This window comes from Mobula hypostoma, chromosome 5 (assembly GCF_963921235.1).
Source record: "Mobula hypostoma chromosome 5, sMobHyp1.1, whole genome shotgun sequence".
In the NCBI taxonomy this organism is placed as follows: Eukaryota; Metazoa; Chordata; class Chondrichthyes; order Myliobatiformes; family Myliobatidae; genus Mobula; species Mobula hypostoma.
The window spans coordinates 18202883-18221574 of NC_086101.1; the positions used below are offsets into that span (position 1 = coordinate 18202883).

At 44.2% G+C, this 18692-nt stretch overlaps 1 protein-coding gene across 1 annotated transcript in view; it reads right to left on the reverse strand.

Annotated features, from left to right (window-relative positions):
* The window catches only part of mrps18b (mitochondrial ribosomal protein S18B), a 28266-nt gene extending 9843 nt beyond the window's left edge, over positions 1-18423 (reverse strand). The window contains exons 1-2 of the mRNA XM_063048128.1: positions 18003-18423; positions 815-944 (exon numbers count right to left, since the gene is read on the reverse strand). Of these exons, the coding sequence (XP_062904198.1) occupies positions 815-944; positions 18003-18065 (193 nt within the window). The 5' untranslated portion in view covers positions 18066-18423. The remainder of the gene's footprint in view (positions 1-814; positions 945-18002) is intronic.
* Between the last annotated feature and the right edge of the window lie 269 nt (positions 18424-18692).

Genomic DNA, 18692 nt, shown 5'->3' on the forward strand with positions numbered 1-18692 from the left:
CGATCCCCTCGGCATCTAGAAATGCAAAACCTTAGCCTGGAATAGACTGACGAACAAGTGTCTACAGACCTAGTGGTGGCAACTCCAAACACTTAGAACCCTGTATGGAAAAAAATCTCTCCTCATCCTGATCCAAAATGTCCAATTTCTTGTATTCCCAGTTCTAGACCCGAGGTTTGCGGAAACAGCAGTTACTCTCAAAGTCAATGAAAATTTATTATCAAAGGACTTGTACGTTTCCATGTACCACCTTCAGATGCATTTTCCTGCAGCCATTTAAAGGAAAATTAAAAAAAACAATAGAATTTGTGAAAAACTAGACATAAACATTCATGACAAACCAATGTGCAAAAGAAGACAAACTGTGCTAATAAAACAAAATAACAGCACTGAGAACATGAATTGCAGAATCCTTGCGAGTGAGCGTGTAGGTTGTGGACTCAGTTCAGAGTTGCGTTGAGTGAAGTTATCCACGCCGGTTCAGAAGCCTGACGGCTGTAGGGTAATAACTATTCCTGAGGCTGGTGGTGTGAGATGTAAGGCCAATGGTAATAGCAAGAAGAGTGCATGGTGGGGGTCTGCTTTCTTGTGGCAGTGCATCCATGGAAACGTGCTTAATGGTGGGGAGGGCTTTGCCTGTAAAGGACTGGCCCAGAGGTTTTGTCCATGTTGGTGCCACCAAGTTAAAAATAAAAGGAGCTGCACTTTATTATTTTCTATGCATTTGAGAGAGGCTTCTCCCTGAGGCAGTGATCGTACCGAGCAGCAGAGGAAGTGCACAGTGCAGTGTGAAGGACTTAAAGGTACCAGTTACCTTCACTCTCCAGGTACTCCCACGGCCTTTCCTTGTAGCGTGATATCATATCGAAGGTAGCCTGGTCTGCCGCGGTGCTGAAGGGTCGATGACTCGGTTGCTGGGTCCTCCATTGCGGAACCGTGTTATTCTGGGGGAAGCAAAGCAAAGCAGAGAATGTAATCCAGGCAAGGTCACCCAAGTCCTGTGTACCTTCAACAGACGTAATTGATTTATTACTGTCACATGTTCCAAGATACAGTCATTAGCTTTTGTTTGCACAGCATCCAGACAGATCACTGCCATACATACATCCCCTACTCCCCTTACACCCACGACTGTGCTGCCACACACAACTCCAAACTGCTGATCAAATTCACAGATGACACGACTTTGATCGGCCTTATATCTCGTGGTAGTGAGACAACCTACAGAGCAGAGGTTCACACCATGACACAGTGGTACCAAGGTAACAACCTCTCCCTCAATGACCAAAAAACAAAAGAGCTGATCGTAGATTACAGAAGGAATGGAGACAGGTTTGCCCCGGTCAACATCAATGGGACTGCAGTTGAGAGGGTGAGTGGTTCCTCGGTATACACACCACTGAAGATCTCACCCGGACTGTACACACCGGCTTTGTGGCAAAAAAAGCACAACAGCATCTCTTCCACCTCAGGCAACTGAAGAAGTTTTGCATGAGCCCCCAGATCCTCAAGACCTTCTACAGGGATTTCATTGAGAGCATCCTGGCTGTCTGTATCACCACCTGGTATGGGAACTGCACCAACCTTGATCGCTGGGCACTGCAGAGGGTGGCACGGACAGTCCAGCGCATCTGTGGATGTGAACTTCCCTCCATTGAGGACATTTACAGCAGGAGGTGCGTAAAGAGGGCCTGGAAGATCATCAGGGACACCAGTCACCCCAAACATAAACTGTTTCAGCTGCTTCCATCTGGGAAACGATACCGCAGCATTAAAGCCAGCACCAACAGGCTATGGGACACCTTCTTTCTGCAAGCCATTAGACTTATAAATTCACGTCTGTACATTGCAACGGAGTCACAACGCAAAGATTTTTACTCCCTCACATTGTGGGACGGATGTAAGATTCAAATAAATTCAAATTCATAAACACATTCAGGTTGTATAAAGCTAAATGCAATTAGAGGATGTGGAATATAGAGTCAGAGAGCTTGGAAAGGGTGCTGGGGATCTGGAATGTACCACCTCAGAAGGTGGAGGAGGCAAAGACCTCAAAGTTCAAAGTAAATTTATTACCAAAGTATGCACAGGGAATGTCGACTCAGACCATGAGAGGCCTACGTCGGGCATTTTTCATGCCTTACAAGGTGCAGATTGGAAGTCTATGTGGGGCGACACTCCTCGCACAGACACTAGAGCAATGTGTGATTAAGTGCCTTGCTCAAGGACACAAACATGCTGCCACAGCTGAGACTCGAACTAGCGACCTGCAGATCACTAGACGAACGCCTTAACCACTTGGCCACGTGCCCAACACATAGTACAAAGTATGTATAAGTCCTGAAATTTATTTTCTTCCGGGCACACCCAATAAATCTATAGAATAATAACCATAACAGAATCAGTGAAAGGCCACACCAACTTGGGCATTCAACCACCATGCAAAAGACAACAAACTGCGCAAATACAAAAAGAAAATAAATAATAGAGAACATGAGATCATTAGAGTGAGTTTTTTGGGTAGATGATTCACTTACACTTAAATGGCTTTGGCCACCAGACTTCTATTTGACAAAGTACTGTGGATTGAGTCCACAACAATGCGCTTCCTAAAAAGGTGTGAATACCAGATGCTTCTGGCACCGTAGTTTGATCAGATGCTGTAGTTTCGAAGACAGTATTATCTATACTTTATAAATATTAATTGTCTTCTATGTTAGCACGTAAAATGCCAAATAAATGTATTGTGGATTTAACTTGCATTCCTAAAGGCAGTGAATACTAACCCAGACATGTTGGCATTGGAAGGAAACGATGAAGTCAGAAGGTGTGATGTTTGTAGGTAGCTTCAAAAGGAAGTATTGTCTATGCATTTGTCTGTAACTTTTTAAGTAGCAATTGCCTTTGTGTTTAACGTATAAATATGGAGCCCACATTGGGCTAGCAGACCTTTCTATCGAAAGTGTCTCTGTCCGTATGATGCCTGCTGTACCTTGTTGTGTCAAATAAAGAAGCTGCTTTGTATCTACCAGTGACTCTGTCTCTCCAGTGATTTCATCCACACCACAACAGAGATGAAGAGTCCTTGAAAGTGAGTCCGTAGATTGTGGGAACATTTCAGTGATGGGGCAGGTGAAGTTGAGTGAAGTTATCCCCTCTGGTTCAAGAGCCTGAAGGTTGAGGGGTAGTAACTGTCCTGAACCTGGTGGTGTGGGTCCTGAGGCTCCTGATGGCAGCACGTGAAGAGAGCACGACCTGGGTGGTGGGGGTTCCCGGTGATGGAAGCCACTTTCCTGCCACTGCGTTTTATGTAGAAGTGCTCAGTGCTCAGTGGAGGGGAGGACTGGGCTTTATCCACTACTTTTTGTAGAATCTTCTATTCAAGGGCATTGGTGTTTCCATACCAGGGTGTGATACAGCCAGACAATATGCTCTCTGCTACACATCTCTAACTATGGAAGCATAATATTTAAGATGTGATTGAGCACTTGAATTGCCATTAGTAAGTTGGCTGTGGACTAAGTGCAGGTTTATTGGAGCGGTACAGTAAGGTACTTGATAATCAGCATGGGCAAAGTGGGCTGACCTTCCACACTCACCAATCAATTATCTCAGATCAATTACTATTGGTCAGCTCTCCCTCAACAGCGACTGGTTTATATGTGTCCTCGAGGTCCACCACCCTCCTTTACCCCACAGAGGTTCTGATGCAGAGTCTTGACTCAAAACCTTGGCAATTCCTTCCCCCAGCCCAGCAGACACTGCTCAACCCATGCAGCAAACCAGTAGCTCGTTTCTCGCTCCAAATTCCATCATCTGCAATCTCCGGTCTCCAACCTGCGTTCAATCACTGCTCCAGCCAACCAAAACACAGATGCTGTAGAGCAGGGGTTCCCAACCTTCTTTATGCCATGGACCAAAGCCACTAAGCAAAGAGTCCATGGACTGCAGGTTGGGAGCCCCTGTTCTAGGCTCACGAGAATGTGAGCGCATGGGTTTATTGCTCGCATGTACGTTGAGTCACGCAGTGAAATGCATTAACAACCAGCACAGTCTGAGGATGTGCTGGGGGCAGCCTGCAAGTGTCGCCAACATAGCGTGCCCACAATGTTCATCAACAAGACAGAGACAACAACAGCAAAACAAACTTCTTCCCCTCCCTCCAATCAGGGATCACTGGCCCTAGTCCTCCAGGAGCCACAGAGCAACAAACAATCTCTGCAGGTCTCCTAAAGGCACAACAGGACCGTGGTTGGTGGGCCCCGAGAACTAGGACCTGTGATTCATGATGGAAGGGTTGGGGGTGCGAAGTGCTTTGTTTTGATCTTTATTTATTCAGATATAGTACGGAATAGGCCCCTCTGGTCCTTCGAGCCACGCTACCCAGCAACCCTAGCCTAATTACCAAACAATTTACAATGATCAATTAACTTAAGTAAATCACAGGGAGAACATACAAACTTCCATGCACTGGGAATCGAACCCGGGTCACCTGCAGTGTAAAGCGTTGTGCTAACCACTACACTACTGTGCTGCCCCAATTTGTTGTACGTGGGCTGCATGGTTTTATGATGAACACCGTCAGAATGCTACGTTGGAGCAGGAAGTGCAGCAATACGTGGGGGCTGCTGCCAGCAGAACCTCAAACTGTTAACACAAATGATGCATTTCACTGTGTGTTTTGATGTACACGTGATAAGTAAATCTAATCTGGAGCCACAGACAAATCCAGCACAGAAACAGGTCCTTGGACCCACAGCGTCTGCATCAAGTACCCATTTACACTGATTCCACTTGATTCTTCCACATACCCGATCAGAATCTGGTTTATCACCCACATACGTCATGAACTTTGTTGTTTTGTGACAATAGCCCTGTGCATGAAATAAAAAATTTCTCTAACTTACAAGAAAACAACAAAAAAAGTGTGAAAGAGGAATAGAGAAGTGGTGTATGAGTAGGCCCACAGGAAAATGAATCTCAGGCTGTATATGGTGACATATATGTACTTTGAGAATAAAATTTACTTTGAACTTTGTGTTCATGAACCATTCAGAAGTCCGCTGATGGAGCATCAGAGAATGAGGGGAGATTTGATAAAGTATATGAAATTATGAGGGGTATATTTAGGGTAAATGCTTTTTCCTCTGAGGCTGCGTGAGACTGGAACTAGAGGTCATGGGTTAAGGGGGAAAGGTGAAATGTTTAAGGGGGAACATCTTCACTCAGAGGGTGCGAGCTGCCAGAAGTATTGGATGGGGGTTTGATTTCAACATTTAGGAAAGTCTAGACGGATACATAGATGGAAGGGGTACGGAGGGCTACGGTCCAGGGGCAGGTCGGTGAGACTAGGCAGCAAGATAGTTCGGCATGAGCTAGATGGGTCAAAAGACCTGTTTCTGTACCGTACTGCTCCCTGACTCTGAGTTGTACCTAAACATTGAGCATTGGGTCTTCAGACTCCTGTACCTCCTCCCTGATGGTAGTAATGAAGAGGATACACCCTGGCTGGTGAGGGTCCTTAACGATGGACGCTGCCTCCTTGGGACACCACCTTTAGAAGATGTCCTTGACGGTGGGGACACCTACTTCCTCCAGATTTTACTCCTCACCAATACAAAAGTGCCAATTTACAAATGCCTGTCATCGGAATGTGGGTGGAGCCCAAAGGATCTTGGAAACCCCACACAGTCGCAGGGGGAATGTGTAAACAACACTTTCAGGGTTAGGATTACTCAAAATCATTGTTCTGAAGAGGAGAGAAGGGAAAACGGATTCCGGAGGTGGGGTGGGTGGTTGGGTGGGTTCAGTTCTACAGAAGCCAGGCGTGTCACCCTTAGAACCAAGAAAATGATGACCTGCCTGGACCTGATGGGCCAAAGGACATGTTTCCCATGCTGCGATTTGCTATTCCATGACTATGACTCTAGAAATGACGAAAAAAATCCCCCAATTTAAAAAGTCCCTAGTTTTGCGTGTTCAAGGGTGATTGTATCTCAAAACATTCTAAGGTCTTTCATAAAGGGAACAGCTTCCGATGGAATGAAGTAGTTTATTGGGGCAAAAAGGGACTTGGCACAAAGCAACAGGCCAAAGAGCTTTGAGGTGAGTAACGAGTTTAGTCTTTTTGCATGTTTACGCAAGGTAAGAGCACTGGACGAGGCACGATTTGCTACACAGCCACTGCCACATTTTAATCCTTTGCTGTACCAGGTTTTAACCAGACACAACAGCACTGGGGTTATCTACTGCAGCACCAGTGACCCAGGATCAATCCCAGCATTGTCCGTAAGGAGTCTGTACATTCTCCCTGTGACCACGTGGGTTTCCTCAGGGTGCTCCAGTTTCCTCCCACGGTCCAAAGACGTCTAGGTTAGTACAGGGGTTTTTCTATGCCCTGGACCCCTACCATTAACCGAGAGAAACCCCTGGGTCAGTAGGTTAATTGGTCACACATGTATAATTGGGCAGTAAAGCTACGTTGGGCTGGAAGGCTCGTTACTCTGCTGTATGCCTCTAAGTAAAAATAAATAAATACTACAAAAGGATGCCCCCAGTCATCATTAACGCGGAGGTCATTTTTATTTGACAAAAATAAATTTGTACATCATCTTTCAATCTTGTTCACCTCCATCACAGGTTAACCCGCCCCCCACCATTGAGCATTTTTACATGGAGCACTGCCATAAGAAACCAGCACCCAACACCCCCTCCCCCTGCCCACCGCCAGCACCATCCGGGCCACAAGAACATCAGACATAGAAGCAGAATTGGGCCGTCTGGCCCAGCAGGTCTGCTTGTCATTTCTTCATGGCTGATTTCTTTCCTTCTCAACCCCATTCTCCTGCCTTTTCCAGTGCGCTCTTCTCTATTACAGAGAGGCAGGAGGTCCCACACCACCAGGTCCGGATTTCAGATTTGATTTCCATATCCATGATTAAAAATTAACTTCTTCCATAAATTGCCCTGGCCGAATCGCACACAGGAACTTCTGAGTGATGTCTAAGCCAGGCAATCAATTCATCCAACACTACCGAGTGTTGTTGCTTTCCACCACTGGGCTGCTTCCCTTGCCCTCGAGAACGACGTGCCGCATTGTTAGAGGAGGGATATCACCAATTCTGATGACCGGCGAGTGGCCTAGGCAATCATCTATGACTATCGTCAACTCCTCCTCCGATTGGTTATTTTCAGCTCCTACTCTGCTGATGAACAATGGGGACTACCAAGAGGTGTACCACCTCTGTTTCGATTCATAACCGTCTGCGCCTATTGACTTTTTCACACCCCTAATCACACGGGAGAAATATGATTCTTTTCCAGGTTGATCACCCTCATTCCTGAGTCAACATATTATAAAGGGCATATTATAGAGCAAAAATTACTGGGAAGTTAAGAGGACTGGGAAGTTTTCAGATACCAACAGAAGGCAACTAAAAAAGTCATTAAGAAGGTAAAGGTGGAATACAAAAGTTAGCTAGCCAATAATATTAAAGAGGAAAGTTTCTTCAGATACATAAAGTGTAAAAGAGAGTTGAGAGTGCATATTGAACCACTGGAAAACGATGCTGGAGAGGTAGTAATGGTGGAAGTTCTGGGTGTCGGGGGCATGAAGTGTGTGAAGTTACCATTACTAGGAAGAAGGTTCTTGGGAAACTGAAAGGTCTGAAGGTAGATAAGTCACCTGGACCAAATAGTATACACCCCAGCATTCTAAATGAGGTGGCTGAAGAGATCGTGGAGACATTAATAATGATCTTTCAAGAATCACTAGATTCTGGAATGGTTCCAGAAGACTGGAAAATTGCAAGTGTCACTCCTCTCTTCAAGATGGGAGAAAGGCAGAAAAATGAAAATTTTAGGCCCGTTAGTCTGACCTCAGTGGTTGGGAAGATGTTGGGAGTTGATTGTTAAGGATGTGGTTTTGGGGTACTTGGAGGCACATAATAAAATAGGCCGTAGTCAGCATGGTTTCCTCAAAGGAAAATCTTGCCTGTCAAATCTGTTGGAATTCTTTGAAGAAATAACAAGCAGGACAGTCAAAGGAGAATCAGCTGATGTTGCGCATTTGGATTTTCAGAAGGCCTTTAACAAGGTGTCACACGAGTCTGCTTAACAAGCGACGAACCCATGGTATTACAGGGAGGATTCCAGGATAAAGCAGTGGCTGACTGGCAGGAGGCAAAGAGTGGGAATAAAGGGAGCCTTTTATGGTTGGTTGCTGATGACTAGTGATGTTCCACAGGGGTCTATAATGGGACTGATTCTTTTTATGTTATGTGTCAATGATGTGGATGATAGAATTGATAGCTTTGTTGCAAAGTTTGCCGTCGATATGAATTTAGGCAGAGGGACAGGTAGTTTTGAGGAAATAGGCTACAGATCATGGACAAGGATAGATCTGGTCCTAGGGTTGAGGTTCTGAACTGGAAGAAGGCCAAATTTGAAGAAATGAGAAAGGATCTAAAAAGCGTGGATTGGGACAGGTTGTTCTCTGGCAAAGGTGTGATCGGTAGGTGGGAAGCCTTCAAAGGAGAAATTTTGAGAGTGCAGAGCTTGTGTTGTTCCTGTCAGGATTAAAGGCAAAGTGAATAGGAATAAGGAACCTTGGTTCTCAAGGGATATTGCAACTCTGATAAAGAAGAAGAGGGAGTTGTATTACATGTGTAGGAAACAGGGAGTAAATAAGGTGCTTGAGGAGTATAAAAAGTGCAAGAAAATGCTTAAGAAAGAAATCAGGAAGGCTAAAAGAAGACATGAGGTTGCCTTGGCAGTCAAAGTAAAGGATAATTCAAAGAGCTTTTACAAATATATTAAGAGCAAAAGGATTGTAAGGGATAAAATTGGTCCTCTTGAAGATCAGAGTGGTCGGCTATGTGCGGAACCAAAGGAAATGGGGGAGATCTTAAATAGGCTTTTTGTGTATGTATTTACTGAGGAAACTGGCATGAAGTCTATGGAATTAAGGAAAATGAGTAGTGAGATCATGGAAACTGTACAGATTGAAAAGGAGGAGGTGCTTGCTGTCTTGAGGAAAATTAAAGTGAATAGACAAAAGACAATAGGTGCAGAAGTAGACCATTCGGCCCTTCGAGCCTGCACCGCCATTCTGAGATCATGGCTGATCATCTACTATCAATACCCAGTTCCTGCCTTGTCCCCATAACCCTTGATTCCCCTATCCGTAAGATACCTATCTAGCTCCTTCTTGAAAGCATCCAGAGAATTGGCCTCCACTGCCTTCTGAGGCAGCGCGTTCCACACCTCCACAACTCTCTGGGAGAAGAAGTTCTTCCTCAACTCTGTCCTAAATGACCTACCCCTTATTCTTTAACCATGCCCTCTGGTGCTGGACTCTCCCAGCATCTGGAACATATTTCCTGCCTCTATCTTGTCAAATCCCTTAATAATCTTATATGTCTCAATCAGATCCCCCCTCAATCTCCTTAATTCCAGCGTGTACAAGCCCAGTCTCTCTAACCTCTCTGCGTAAGACAGTCCGGACATCCCAGGAATTAACCTAGTGAACCTACGCTGCACCTCCTCCACAGCCAGGATGTCCTTCCTTAACCCTGGAGACCAAAACTGCACACAATACTCCAGGTGCAGTCTCACCAGGGCCCTGTACAAATGCAAAAGGATTTCCTTGCTCTTATACTCAATTCCCTTTGTAATAAAGGCCAACATTCCATTAGCCTTCTTCACTGCCTGCTGCACTTGCTCATTCACCTTCAGAGACTGATGAACAAAAACTCCTAGATCTCTTTGTATTTCTCCCTTACCTAACCACACCATTCAGATAATATTCTGCCTTCCTGTTCTTGCTCCCAAAGTGAATAACCTCACACTTATTCACATTAAACGCCATCTGCCAAGTTTCTGCCCACTCACCCAGCCTATCCAAGTCACCTTGAATTCTCCTAACATCCTCATCACATATCACACTGCTACCCAGCTTAGTATCATCAGTAAACTTGCTGATGTTATTCACAATGCCTTCCTCTAAATCATTGACGTAAATTGTAAACAGCTGTGGTCCCAATACCGAGCCCTGTGGCACCCCACTAGTCACCACCTGCCATTCCGAGAAACACCCATTCACTGCTACCCTTTGCTTTCTATCTGCCAACCAGTTTTCTATCCATGTCAATATCCTCCCCCCATTGCCATGAGCTCTGATTTTACCCACCAATCTCCTATGTGGTACCTTATCAAATGCCTTCTGAGAGTCAAGGTACACCACATACACCGGATCTCCCGCGTCTATCTTCCTGGTTACATCCTCGAAAAACTCCAATAGATTAGTCAAGCATGATTTGCCCTTGGTAAATCCATGCTGGCTCGGCCCAATCTTATCACTGCTATAAATCCCCGGGACCTGATAGGGTGTTCCCTCGGACCTTGAAGGAGACTAGTGTTGAAATTGCAGGGGCCCTGGCAGAAATATTTAAAATGTCGCTGTCTACAGGTGAGGTGCCGGAGGATTGGAGAGTGGCTCATGTTGTTCCATTGTTTAAAAAAGGATCGAAAAGTAATCCGGGAAATTATAGGCTGGTAAATTTAATGTCGGTAGTAGGTAAATTATTGGAGGGAGTACTTAGAGACAGAATCTACAAGCATTTGGATAGACAAGGACTTATTAGGGAGAGTCAACATGGTTTTGTGCATGGTAGGTCATGTTTGACCAATCTATTGGAGTTTTTCGAGGAGGTTACCAGGAAAGTGGATGAAGGGAAGGCAGTGGATATTGTCTACATGGACTTCAGTAAGGCCTTTGACAAGGTCCCGCATGGGAGGTTAGTTAGGAAACTTCAGTCGCTAGGTACACATGGAGAGGTGGTAAATTGGATTAGACATTGGCTCAATGGAAGAAGCCAAAGAGTGGTAGTAGAGGATTGCTTCTCCGAGTGGAGGCCTGTGACTAGTGGTGTGCCACAGGGATCAGTGCTGGGTCCATTGTTATTTGTCATCTATATCAATGATCTGGATGATAATGTGGTAAATTGGATCAGCAAATTTGCTGATGATACAAAGATTGGAGGTGTAGTGGAGAGTGAGGAAGGTTTTCAAAGCCTGCAGGGGGACTTGGACCAGCTGGGAAAATGGGCTGAAAAATGGCAGATGGAGTTTAATACAGACAAGTGTGAGGTATTGCACGTTGGAAGGACAAACCAAGGTAGAACATACAGGGCACTGACGAGTGCAGTAGAACAGAGGGATCTGGGAATACAGATACAAAATTCCCTAAAAGTGGCGTCACAGGTAGATAGGGTCGTAAAGAGAGCTTTTGGTACATTGGCCTTTATTAATCAAAGTATTGAGTATAGGAGCTGGAATGTTATGATGAGGTTGTATAAGGCATTGGTGAGGCCGAATCTGGAGTATTGTGTTCAGTTGTGTTCAGAGAAGGTTTACAAGGATGTTGCCGGGACTTGAGAAACTCAGTTACAGAGGAAGGTTGAATAGGTTAGGACTTTATTCCCTGGAGCGTAGAAGAATGAGGGGTGATTTGATAGAGGTATATAAAATTATGATGGGTATAGATAGAGTGAATGCAAGCAGGCTTTTTCCGCTGAGGCAAGGGGAGAAAAAATCCAGAGGACATGGGTTAAGGGTGAGGGGGGAAAAGTTTAAAGGGAACATTAGGGGAGGCTTCTTCACACAGAGAGTGGTGGTGTATGGAATGAGCTGCCAGATGAGGTGGTAGATGCGGGTTCTTTTTTAACATTTAAGAATAAATTGGACAGATACATGGATGGGAGGTGTATGAAGGGATATGGTCTGTATGCAGGTGTGTGGGACTAGGCAGAAAATGGTTCGGCACAGCCAAGAAGGGCCAAAAGGCCTGTTTCTGTGCTGTAGTTTTTCTATGGATTTCTGGAAGGACTTAGACAGATGAGGAGAATGGGCAAAAAAGTGGCCGATGGAATACAGTGTCGGGAAGTGTATGGTCATGCACTTTGCTAGAAACAATGAAAGTGCTATTTTCTAAATGGAGAGAAAATACAAAACCCCGAGGTACAAGGGGACTTGAGAGCCCTTGTGCAGAATTCCCTAAAGGTTAATTTGCAGGTTGAGCCTGTGGTGAGGAAGGCAAATGCGATGTTAGCATTCATTTCAAGAGAATTAGAGTATAAAAGCAAGAACGTAATTTTGAAACTTCATAAAGTACTGGTGAAGCCTCACTTGGAGTATTGTGAGCAGGTTTGGGCCTCTTATTTTAGAGAGGATGTGCTGAAACTGCAGAAGGTTCAAAGGAGGTTCACAAAAATGGTTCCTGGTTTGAACAGCTTATCATATGAGAAGAGCGTTTATGGCTTACACCTGTATTCACTGGAATTCAGAAGAATGAGGGGTGACCTCATTGAAACCTATCAAATGGCGAAAGGGCCACAACCATAAGACACAGGAGCAGAATTAGGCCATTCGGCCCATTGAGTCTGCTCCGCCATTCCATCATGGCTGATCCCGGATCCCACTCAACCCCACACACCTGCCTTCTCACCATATCCTTTGATGCCCTGACCTGATGGAGTGGATGTTTCCTTTGCTGGGAGTGTCTAAGACCAGAAGACACAGCCTCAGAATAGAGGGGCATCCTTGTTTAACAGAGGTGAGAAGGAACTTCTTTAGAATTTGTAGAATTCATTGACACAGGTAGCTGTCAAGGCCAAGTCTTTATGTATATTTAAGACAGAGGTTGATCAGTCAGGGCATGAAGGGATACGGGGAGAAGGCAGGAGATTGAGGCTGAGAGGAGAAATGGGTCAGCCATGATGGGCGTAAACGTTTGTGTAATCTTTATTTCCTACCCATATTTTCCATGTTCAGATGATAAACCTCAGCGTCTTCGTGCTCCATGCATTATTATTTTTTTAAAGTAGCACAAATGAGTCTGCTCTCCTAACCTTTACATTCCCCATTACACTCTTTCACAGTGGAAACACAGAGTACCCAAAGTAGCAGTCAAAGTTGAATTTATTGTTATCAAACAATATGCTGGAAGAGCTCAGCAGATCCAGCAGCATCTGTGGGAGGAAAGAAAGTGCCAACGTTTGAGTTTGAAATGTCGACAATGCCTTCCTCCACAGACACTGCTCGACCTGCTAAGTTCTTTCAACAGATTGTTGCTGCAGATTCTTGTCTACAACCTCCACAACACCATCTACGCTTCTCAATACCACAGGAAAACATCCAACATAATGAAGACCCTCACACCCCAGTCATCCTCTTCTACCTCCCTACTGAGCAAATACAAAAGTCTAAAAGCACACACCAGCAGGCTCAAGGACAGCTTCTATCCTACTGTTGAACAGAGCACTAGATTGACCAGATGCGGACTCTTGAGATCACAATCTACATTTACACCTTATTGTAACACACACATAAATCATGAGGAAGGAATTCGGTCTGAAATATCGACTGTTCATTCCCCTCCATCGTTGCCGCCTGACCTGCTGAGTTCCTCCAACTCTGGATTTCCAGTATCTGCAGAATCTTTGTGGTCTACACCTTATAGCCTGCCTTCGCAGCTTTCTCATTTTGGCAGGCTGCAATCAGAATGATCTCTTAGGCACTGGGCAAAGGCCAATAAAGAGGAGCGAGGTGAAGGAACTGGAGCAGCAGCTCATTCGGCAGAATGAGGTGATAGAGAGGAGCCCAAGTTGCAGGAGGGAAAGGGAATAGGCAGCTCGTACAGAATACCCCTGTGGCCCTCAGTAATAAATATACCGCTTTGGAACAACCTACCAGTGACCAGGTCTCTGGCTCTGTGGCTTAGTAGGGCAGAGGAGAGGAGGACTGCAGTAATAATAGGGGATCCCATAGTAAGAGAAGCAGACAATAGAGTCCATGCACATGAAAGAGACACCCAGATGGTACGTTGCCTCGCAGCTGCCAGGGTTAGGGATATCTTGGATCATAATGATTGGGAAAATCAGGCTGGATGCCAAGGGACAGAATCTGTAAAATGCCTACAAGAATGTGTTTTTTGAGCAGCTTGTGTTTGAGCCCACTGGGGAAAGGCAATTCTGGACTGGGTGTTGTGTAATGAACCAGATTTGATTAGGGATCTGAAGGTAAAGGAACCCTTCAGCAGAAGTGATCATAATATGATAGAATTCACCCTACATTTTGAGAGGGAAAAGTTAAAGTGAGATTTATCAGTATTACAGTGGAGTAAAGAGAATTACAGAGGCCTGAGAAAAAAGCTGGCCAGTTTATGGGAAGGGGACACTAGGTGGGACGATGGCAGAAATGCAACGGTTAGTTTCTGGGTGCCACGGTAGTGTAGCAATTAGTGCAATGCTATTCCAGCTTGGTGCGTTCCAGAGAGCGGAGTTCAATTCTGTTGCCGTCTATACATCGTCTCCATGGAATGTGTGGCTTCTCCCAGGCACAGTCCAAAGTTGTACCGGAAAGATAAAATGTTCACTGTAAATTGTCCCACGATTAGGTTACGGCTGATGAGGGGCTACTAGGGTGACGTGGTTCAAAAGGCCGGAAGAGCCTATGCCATGCCGCATCACTAAATAAATAATTTCAGAAGAAAACGAAAGTATTCTAAGGGGAGGATGATGCAACCGTGACTGACAAGGGAAGTCAAAGTCAACATAAAAGCAAAAGAGAGGACATATAATACAGCAAAGATGAGTGGGAAGCTATTAAAAACCAACAGAAGTTTTTCAGAAATATAGAGTACAAGCAAGGCAAGAGTGGATATTGGACCACTGGGAAATGATGCTGGAGAGGTAGTTATGTGATCAAAGAAATGGCAGATGAACTTAATGAGTATTTTATGTTAGTCTTCACTGTGGAAGACACTAGCAGCCTGCCAGAAGTTCAAAAGCGTCAGGGGACAGAAGTAAGTGCAGTTGCTATTACTGAGGAGGTGCCTGGGAAACTGAAAGGTCTGAAGGTGGTAAGTCACCTGTACCAGATGGACTGCATCCCAGGGTTCTGAAAGAAGTAGCTGGAGAGATTGTGGAGGCATTAGTACAGATCTTTCGAAAAGCACTAGTTACTGGAATGGTTTTATTGGACTGAAAAATTGCAAATATCACTCCACTCTTTTAAGCAGGGAAGGAGGTAGAAGAAAGGAAATTATAGTCGTACCTTATTGATCCCGGGGGAAATTGGTTTTTGTTACAGTTGCACCATAAATAATTAAATACTAATAATAAAACTATAAATAGTTAAATAGTAATATGTAGATTAAGTCCAGGACCAGCCTATTGGCTCATAGGCCAATTAGCCTGACTTCAGTGGTTGGGAAGATGTTGGAATCTATTATTACGGATGATTTCGGCAGCATGGAGCCACGTGATAAAGTAGGGCAAAGTCAACAAGGTTTCATTCAAGGGAAATCTTGTCTGACCAATCTATTGAAATTCTTTAAGGACAAAGGAGTCAGTGGATATTGTTACTTGGACTTTCAGAAGGCCTTTGACAAGGTGGCACACATGAGGTTGCTTAACAAGATAAGAGCCCACGGTACTACAGGAAAGGTACTAGCAAGGATAGAAGATTGGCTGACTGGCTGGAGGCAAAGAGTGGGAATAAAGTGGGGTAGTTTTTGGCTGGCTACCAGTGACGAATGGTGATCCACAGGAGTTGATGTTGGGAGCCATTTATTTTCACATAATACAGTATGTCAATGACTTAGATGAATAAATTGATGGCTTTGCGGCCAGGATTGAGGGACAATATGAAAATAGGTGGTGGGGCAGGTAGTGTTGAGGAAGCACAGGGTCTGGAGAAGGGGCTGAGACAGATTGAGAGACTGGGCAAGAAAGTGACAGAAGGAATACAGTGTAGAGAAGTGTACAGTCACGCACTTTGGTAGAAGGAATTTGGTAGAAAATTCGAAAATCAGAGGTGCAGAGAGTCCTCGCGCAAGATTCCCTGAAGGTTAATTTGCAGGTTGATTCTGTACAAGTAGGCAAATGTAATGTTAGCATTCACTTCAAGAGGACTGGAGTACAAAAACAAGGATGTAATGCGAAGGCTGTATAAGTCACTGGTCAGACCACACATGGAGTATTGCGAGCAGTTTTGGGCCACTTATCTCAGAAGAGACATGCTGGCATTAGAAAGGGCCCAGAGCAGTATCACAAGAATGACTCCTGGACTGAAAGGATTAACATATGAGGAGTGTTTGATGGCTCTGCAGCTGTACTCGCTGGAGTTTAGAAGAATGATGGGGGCTCTCACTGAAATATGTAACACTGTAAAGCGCAAATAGAAAGGACGTTTCTATACCGGGGGAGTCTAAGACTCAGGATAGAGTAGTGCCCATTTGTAATGAGGAAGAAATTTTTCAGCCAGAGGATAGTGAACCTGTGGAATTCAGTGCCACAGACGGCTATGGAGGCCAAGTCAGTGGATATATTTAAAGTGGAGTGGATAAGTTCTTGCTTAGTCAAGAGTATCAGTTACGGGGAGAAGGCAGGAGAATGGGGTTGAGAAGGATAATAAATCAGTCATGATAGCAGACACAATGAGCCAAATGGCTTATAGTCTTAACACTTATTCTGTATCCTGTTATAGCTTGTTCCCTTTGTTCTAAATATACTGACATGATGAAATGATCTGTATGGATAACAGTAAAGCAAAGTTTGGCACTGTTTCCAAACCAATCTAACAATTTTACACATATGCATAGGTGCAATGAAAAACATTATTCACAGCTAATGCGGTATGCCAAACACACAGACCATCAGCTGCACAACGCTCACACAAAAACATACATTGCATACAACCTTTGCACAAAGAAACAGAATTAGAAAAGATGTTTTATCTTTTAAACAGAACAACTTATCAAAAGCATTTTCAGTTTATCTTTACAAAGTCAAAGTTGCATTTATTATCATATGTGTATGCGCATATAAAGAAAGCTAATCTTTAATACAAACACAGGTAGAATGAAAAACTTGCAGCAGAATCACAGATACAAGCAGAAATCACAAGAAAACCATGAAATTAAAGATTGAGACTCTTAGAGCCAAGAAACAGGCCCTTTGGCCCAATTCATCTATGCTGACCAGGTTGTCTACCTGAGCTGGTCCTCTATGGCTGTATTTGACCCATGCCCTTCAAACCTATCCAAATGTCTTCTGAGTCTTGACATTGTACATGTCTTTACTGCTTCCTCAAAGGATTCAAGGTACATTTACTATCAAATTATGTATGTAGTTCTCACCCCCAAAATTCATCTTCTAGCAACTGATTCAATACCTTCTAACTTCTGTGTGGAACAAGTTTTCCCTCGTCCCATTTAAATCTATCCCCCTTGAACTTTAGCCTCCCAAACATATAGGGGCACAACTGAGAGAATCGTGACTGGCTATATCACTGCCTGGTATGGGAACTGTATCTCCCTTAATCACAATACTCTGCAGAGAGTGGTGCGGACAGCCCAGTGTATCTGTAAATGTGAACTTCCCACTATTCAGGACATTTAAAAGGGCCTGAAGGAGCGTTGGGGACCCGAGTCACTCCAACCACAAACTGTTCCAGCTGCTACCATGTTCTCTCTTGTAAAAAAAAAGTTCGTTTTTCTTGTAAATGCTGCCCTCATAATGCTATCTGCCCGTGATGCTGCTGCAAGTGGGTTTTTCATTGCACCTGTCTGCTGGTGCATAACCACAATAAACTCGACTTTCAATAACATAGGACTTCTGACCATTCATTTTAGTTATTCCCCTCATGACTTTATAAACCTCTTAAAGATCACCCCTCAGATTTCTACTCTCCAGGAGGAAAATATCCCTGTCTATCCACCCTCTCCTTATAACTCAAGCCCCCTCCAGGCCCGGTAACATCCTCATGAATCTTTTTCTACAACCTCAGGCAGCTGAATCACATCCTTCCTTTGAATGGGCGACTAGAATTGCACACAATATTACAAATGTGATCTCGCAGCAAGCTCAAAGATGTTTAACCGCACAAAGTCTTCAGCCAAGGGTAAAACAACTTTTATAGCCACGTGACAAATATCTTACCAGTAAAGTCCTGCCAACCACAGCCCTAAGCTGGAGCCTCAAGCCATTCACCAACACTGCCATCTTCTCGCCCCAAAAGTTGAAATGTCACGCTCCCCGCCAATATTTCAAAAAAAAATTCCAAACTAAAATATGCACATTTGCAACGATTTCACCGCCTAAGACGCGCGATTTACTTCTGTTTTTAATAAAAAACGAAACTTAACCTAATTAAAACCTACGAGAGTTCAGCAGCGTCGCCGTATTGCCCAAAAATAGGCTTTCAAAAAAGTCGATTCTGCTTCAAAAATAATGGCGAACACTGCATTGGACTTCCTTCAGACTTTCAACATCTGAAGTAATAATGTCTTTCGGTTATAGTTGTGCAAAAGTTGTCGGTCTATCTTTGACCAACGCCTAAGTATCACGTGACTCGTTTATTTTTCTCGGCAGTTTACCGAGGGGAAATTTCTGCTCGTGAACAGTGTTAATATTCATTAACGCCATTAATATTCAAAGCAAACTGCGCGCAATTTATTGGACATAAGTAAGAAACATACTAAATTATTTGATATTAAAGCATAAACTTGGAGTGTCTCACGTCGGTTTCAATGCGCGTGCGCCAACAAATATCTGCAATTCATTCTGACGTCACCCGTCGTTTCGTAATGGGATGAGAGATATATGATTTTAAAATCCGGTTTTCTCAGT